The 7348-nt window shown below is 39.0% G+C and overlaps 1 protein-coding gene across 1 annotated transcript; it reads left to right on the top strand.

The window, feature by feature from the left end:
* The first annotated feature begins 792 nt into the window (after window positions 1–792).
* Window positions 793–6080, top strand: LOC131136810 (RING finger protein 223). Its single transcript, XM_058084073.1, has 2 exons — window positions 793–924; window positions 5044–6080. Exon 2 carries the CDS (start codon window positions 5118–5120, stop codon window positions 5844–5846), a length of 729 nt encoding a protein of 242 aa, XP_057940056.1. The 5' UTR covers window positions 793–924; window positions 5044–5117; the 3' UTR covers window positions 5847–6080.
* Window positions 6081–7348: the final 1268 nt, after the last annotated feature.

The following is a 7348-nucleotide window of genomic DNA, read 5'->3' on the forward strand; positions in this document are numbered from 1 at the left end:
TGCCCTGATGGTGATTACGGAGACATTAACCAGCAGGAAGTACAAAGGAAAATACAACACACTGAAACCTCATACTCACATTTTAATGTTCCGTCCCATCGACAAATCTGCTGTTTTACCGCCATCTACTGGTCAGACCTGTTAGCACGTAGCATTACATGTACTGTATACTGAAACCACCATGCGCTACATGACAGGCTTTATTATTTGTTATTAATTTATGCAGTGAAAAACGGTTTATTTTTTGGAGAGAAATAGTGGACGGATTTTTCTCGGACTATACCATTAACACATCGAGGATAACAGATAAACACTACTATTTTAACTTGATAAAACCAGAATGATACATAATAAAAGAATACCACCGAGAAACAAAAATATCTACACATATTCCAAAAGGAAATTGCATCCAATTTCAATAAAATATGGGCGGATTTTTCTCGGAATATACCATTAGCATTGAGAGACATCTAGTATAACAGATAAACACTACTATTTTATCTTGATAAAACCAGACATTTTATTCTAAAAAATAAGTTAAATGTGAAATATGAATTGAGTCCAAGCCAAGCAAAACATGATTGTGTTCCTGTATTACTGTATTAATATTAAAAACTTTTTTCCCTTGTAATCATACTGATTAATGTTAGGGCAGTTAAGGTGAACTAACTTCCTGGTTGGGGGGATGGTGGGGGGTTCTTCCTCCTTCCCGCCCCACCCCGCCAGAGTTTGTAGTGATTAGCATGAAGTGCTAAAAGGGGAGGTGACAAAGCAGACAAGGTGATAGCAGGACACAAAGACAGCAAGACTAAAGTTAAGTTAGCTTGACGACGTGGACTATTGTATGTGTGAGCCTCAGGGCTATAACGACAAGATAACGATGCTGCTTTACTGTGCCTGAGGGACACAAAGAGGACAACTCAGGTAAAACATCCCACTCGTGTTTCTTTCCAGGTTTTATCATCACTTTGCTGCTGTGCCAGAGCTGTAGCTAAAAAAAAAAAGTTTTTCAAAACGCATTCAAAGACAACAATGCTCTCTTTTCAGGCTGTGTTAGAAATGGTTTTTATATTTTGGTTACTTTTTATAGTTTTTTTAAAATAGAAACCAAGTGTGCCCCATACTAATGGGGTCAAGTTAAAAAGCAATATTTCTTATGTGATATATAGCTTGGTAGCACAAACAATATACTGTACAATATACTATACAATATACTGTAAGCGAAATGCTGTACAGTGAATCTCCAGCAGAGGGCGCTTTGGTTACCACAATTATAATTGCTTACAAAGTCATGGCTATTCAATGCAAAATGAAATACAGCATATAATATTATTTTATTTTATGTACATACATTTATTTGGGGCTAAAAAAAGTTTATAAATAAAAATACATCACATTTAATTATCTACAATAATTCTTTTATTATTGATTATTACTCTATTACTGGAGGGATATTGAAATAATTACATGTAAAGCTATAATAAAATATGAAATAATTTAATAGATAAAAATATATATTATATAATAAATGAATAGTATGGAAGGAAATAATGTTTACTAAAGTTGTCATAAGAAATGTCATAATATTTAATAGTAATATTATGGTAATGGGTTAATTTTATTTGAACATGCATCAAGTTAAAATGGAATACATCACATAAGTCAACCCACAGTTCCACATGTCCAAAAGGAGTAGGAAGAAGCAAAGCTTATTAAATCTTACCCCTCCATCTGGTACTATTATATTCATCCACTTCCTGTATTAGAAATTTGATTTTTTTTTTTAAACACACAAAGAAATGTAAGGTAATGTAACCATAGAGTGATAATAAATGGTGATATATTATTAGATTTATTTCTTAAATATATATATCTTGTATTATATATTTTTAATAATCATACAATTACCAATAATGGAATTTTTACACAATATTACAGTTAAAAATACCACAATGTCACATGTTTATTTGTCTGTTCAGTCAGCCTGTGACTGTGTTAACTCAAGTTACGGCTCTTGCATTAGGTTGTAAAAACTGGCAGGGCAAGCAGCGCCGCCGTGTCGGTTGAAGCGACGGTTGTGCTGAGATAACAAAGAAACGTGTGTGCCGTTGTCTGTAGGTCAGTAGCACAGGTAAAAAAAACAAACGACACGTGCAGGTGATAAAGCGGTTATCACAACAGAGGAGTTTAATCCTTTGCCGTTCGGGGAGTTAATATTTGACGGAGCTCGCAGATATTCAACCCATATTGTCGCTAGCTGCGTGCCGCCTTGAGTCAATAGCATTCATCATTTTTAAACATTTGCCATCCCTTTCCATATCTCTGGCCTTGCATTCGTAAACAAGCTTGTGGGCAAACTGTAAGATGAAAACAATCATCAAAATGTTAGAAACAGATCATTGTGATGCGGAAAGTATAACTACAATAATAAATCCACTAGTCAATGAACGCCTCATTACTTCTATAACGATAGACTGTTTATATTATGATGGTAACGTCAAGTGTACCTAATATTGTGTCTTGTGAATGTGCATTTCAAACTGACCTGCGCTTCAGAGGTTGCCATCACGACTGCTTTCACCCGATTGGCTTGGGACAACACAAGCCAGTGTTGTTATTTACACAGTGACACCAGCCTTGCCGGAACATAGCTGGACTTCCCATTCCAAATAATATTCATCCGGAAAAGCTGCTTGTATCCGTTTCAAGTCAGCCTACTGACAAATGCAAGTATTCCACTTTAATCATCAACAATTCTTGTTACGGGATACATTGTTACAAGCTTTTGTTTACATTTACACAAAACGACTATACTGGTTTTGTTTACAAACCACACTTGCCCCCACCCCAATTGTACACACTAGAGCTCCACTCGGGTGTCATCCTACTGTACTGTTCCTCCCATAGTCATACTATAATACTACTGACGCTTTTAAGGATACTGTTGGAGGGCTCATTATCGAATTATAATACATATATAATTTAAAGGGGACCTATATTGCTCATTTTTCTACCCTTTGTATTGAGTTGTGGTCTCCTATAGAGCAGCTACACACAATAACCCACACATAAAACTTTTTAGATTTTCCAGAATCTGCACCTATTCCAGCTGTATTTCCTTTGATTGTTGCTTCCTGCCAAAACGATCTGTTTTAATTTATTCCACCCACGGCTCGCCTTCGGGCATGTCCACTCCGCAGTGATTAGTCACACGTCCAAAGTGCTTCCTAACTATAAACCATATAAGGAAGTCCGCTCTTCTTTTTACCACGCCTTCTGAAACCAAGCGTTTTGAGCCATACCAAACTTCTCTAAATACACAAACCTCATTATCTGAAATTTTCGCATGGTTTAACTCGGGAATACAACATTCGAACTACATTTATAGGTCAAAAAAGATCGAAATAGGTCCCAAAAAAACCACAACAATTAAATGGCAATATTTGACCAATCACGTCAGTTCTGACAGAACTATAGATGAGATGAAGAAAAACACATGTTCACGTCTTAACCTTATGTTTGCCAAGCCTTAAAGTCATGCCACCATCAATGACACGAGTCACCTTAAAGCAGGAATAGGTGCAGATTCTGCAAAATCTAAAAAGTTTTCTGTGCAGGTTATTGTGTGTAGCTGCTCCACAACTCAATACAAAGGGTAGAAAAATTAGCACAATTGAATATGAACCAATAGATGTATAATTTATATGTATGTATATATGTATGTATGTATAATTTTCTGGAAAAGCACTATGTATACAAAAGTGCAAGAAAATGCGGTGGTTTTTACGTACTGAACACATCAACGTTACATGAACGAATGTCCAAAATGACACAGTCTTTCATTTTTTTGGTTTTGTTTCTAAAGCTGGAGAAGCGTAAACCTGTTAGGCGAGGCCCCCCCGGGGCTGAAGACGGTAATGCAGGTTGGACAAACTGCTGCTGGTTTATTGAAACAAAAGATGGCAAGACTTTCAAATGAAAATACTAAAATACTGGTGATTAAAAAAAACACAGTGCGGCTCAGACCATCACAAAGTTGATTCTTCTATTGCACGGCCATGATCTTAGATACTTGATCCCCTAAGGAGCTGCACCACCCCGCACATCCCAATGTGAGTCAATATTTAACTGTGTGACACACTTTGCATCACACACACCAATCATCCCCAGGCTGTTTACATTTTTGTTCTAAAAAAAAAACAGGGAATTTTATCTAGATGGACTTCAGCAGTTCAGTTAATTAACTGATAGGACAAATGGGATTTTGCACATTATTTCTAAATGAGAAGAAAACGGAGGGGTTGGGGGGAGTAGGAATTCCAAGGGTAGATGGAGCGATACAAGCGGGAACAAACAGGGACTTTGTGTAGCTCTCATCGTTCACACAGATGGAGGAGGAACACCTGCTGGACAGCATCACAGCATCTGAGCCATGTTTCTGCTGTTCCAGGGTCAAACTGTGGCATGCATTAACCATGTACTTATTCGACTTAGTGTTCATCCCTTTCCTTTAAGTTACATTCACGCCTCTATGGTCATCATTATAATTTTTCAGCGACTTGAAAGGTAGTATATGTAGTATAGTAAATCTGAGAGATGAAAAAAAAATAGCTATAGCTAGCAGGCACAGCACCATCAATTGAATTGTAGTGTTGCTAGGTAGATATAATTTCTAAATGTACATACTGTAGTCAAAGTAAGTAGGCAAATATAGTGCCCTAGTTAGGAGTGGAAAAACAGAGTCGGGAGGGACAGGAAGTCAGAGACACATTCATGAAATGAGTTGTACATCATCAGAAACAATACAGCTATTTTTCTGCTAGTTACGCCCATGCTAGCAAAGCAGAGGACTACACTACCCAACCAAGCAGTGAAAGAGCACGGAGAGGGAAAATGGTGCTTTTGAGTCAAAACTCTGTATAATATAAAATGTGTATCGTAGACAACTAGCTTATTCCCACCAAAATGCTACATTATCTGCTAGCTAGCAGGCACGGTGACATTTTAACCCCATTAAAAAATGTCCTTCATTTATGTCTTCAGGACAGAGCAGGACATAAGAGTGCACACAAGTGGACACAACACTACAGTTTTGGACTGTAATCCAAAGATCAGTGATGGATCAGTCGCCGCAGGTTTGGCACATGCAGGCCGCCACCCAGGATTCTGGGGGCGAGCTCCAAAAGATGTCCACGGTGAGCCAGCCGGAGTGTCCCATCTGCTACAACACCTATGACAACGTCTTCAAGACCCCCAAGCTGTTAGCCTGCACCCACACCTTCTGCCTGGAGTGCCTCTCCCGTCTCATGGCCATCTCGCCGGCAGAGCATGACATCATGGCGGCAGAAACGGGCGAGGCGGGCACCACGCCGCACGTTTTCTGCCCTTTCTGCCGCCAGAGCACCACCTTGCCCGAGGGCGGGCCACCGTCCCTGCCCACCAACCACGACATGCTACACAAGCTGCCCAGCCACCAGCAGCAGGAGGAGCCAGTGTGGCTGGAGGGCGAGAAGCTGTGCTACAAAAGCGCCGGGCCGGCATCCGACAGCCTCAGCGCCTTGTGCATCTGCATCGACATTGGGGCCACCAAGGCGGCGGGTGACGCCCCCGTCCGGAGCCCGCAGCGGCACGTGGGGCTGCTGCACCAGCTGGCGGACTGGAAGAGGATGATGCTGTTTGTGATGCTGATGGTGCTGCTGGTGGTGGTGGTGCTGTGGCCGCTGCAGTGCATGTTTAGCACGGGAAACATGAGATGTGCACCGATGGTACGACCCAACCGCACAGCCACCACACCCACAATGCTGACTTTCAAAGCGTTTACCAGGCCTTCTGCTCCGACTCAATAAACACTAAGACTGCCTGGACTAGACTGGACTGGACTGGACTGTACATAGTTTGTATCTGTCTTTGTGAATGACTGACTGCCACCAACTACAAATCCCCACAGCTCCCTCTAGTGGCAGTGTGGAAAGACACAATAAGGCCGAAAAACAAGACTCCTCTACAAACATATTGATAGTTGCACCATAAATCAACATTGCTAGTTTTGAAATTGTATTTTGTCGAACATTATTTGATGAATAAACAAAGTCAGAAAAAAAGTGCTGTGGGTGGATGATATTAATTCTCACAATAATGGAAATTAAGTAGAAAACATAAAAGAAAAGCATATGAAATGGATATTCATAGTTGATATCCTCTAAAAAAGCATCCTACAAAGTGTTTACACAAGAAAAACGTAGAAAAAAATCCTTATGGGGTGTTAAAAACCAATAAAAAAATGTATACATATTCAATTATATTAAATCTAAAAAATATATACTGTACTGTACATACATATATTTACAATTCTACTAATAAATTATTTTTTATGCCTATATGTTCAGACTATAGGGACACCCTGCAGCGTGTCAAGTATTTCTTATCTCCAAGAATGTATTTATTTGTTTAGCTATTGCTGGTATATGATTTCTCCTATGTAAAACTCCCCTCATTAAGTTAGTCAGCCATGTAAACAAAACACACCTATCCTCAGAGCTGCCAGGAAGTAGCTTCGGTTTTCTGACACCAGACTGATAAAGAGTCATAAAACTGCAAGTCACAGAGGAGACTCATTTAAAAAAAAAGAGGCAACATCCTGATTAATGCTGCTGAAAATGACAGTGAAACATGGTTAAATGCTAACATCAGATATGGTTATGAATACAAATTGATGGGTAAATCGATCAATAATATAAACGACTAACAGTGGTGATTTGGGGTCGCTACGGTAAGTACAGTAAAGTAGCCTGCTAGCTTTAACTGAAGAGGAAATTTTTTTAAGTAAAACCATTCTCAAGTGTATAAAGAACACTAAAAATTCAAATAAAGTCACAAAAGTAACCATACTCACCCTTTGAAGGCCCCGGATGTGAATACTGCCACCTAGTGGCCTTTATCCGGTACTTCTGGAATTGATAAAGCATTGTTATATTTCCTCTGAAAATGTCAAAATTGATATCATGGCACGTTTCCCTTTGCCATTGTATCTGCCAATTTATTTTAAATAATCTTGTTTTTGCTTTTTAATTGTATATAATAAATTATAGACGGAAATATTGCCAGTAAATATGTACAATGCAAAGTCGACAGCTAGCCAGCTAGCTAGCAAACTAGTTGAGGTATAGAACGTTTCATATAGGAAATATGATAGCTAGCATTTGCTACCAATAGTTGTTTAAAAGAACAAATTATGCAAAAAAACCGTCTATATTTTTCACAATGCCGTCATGACGTTAAGATACACTCAACGGTTGCTAACTTCAGTAGTTAAACTTAGCAACTATGGCTAACTAGCAAAATGGCTGTC

The sequence above is a fragment of the Doryrhamphus excisus genome, chromosome 10, assembly GCF_030265055.1.
Source record: "Doryrhamphus excisus isolate RoL2022-K1 chromosome 10, RoL_Dexc_1.0, whole genome shotgun sequence".
In the NCBI taxonomy this organism is placed as follows: domain Eukaryota; kingdom Metazoa; phylum Chordata; class Actinopteri; order Syngnathiformes; family Syngnathidae; genus Doryrhamphus; species Doryrhamphus excisus.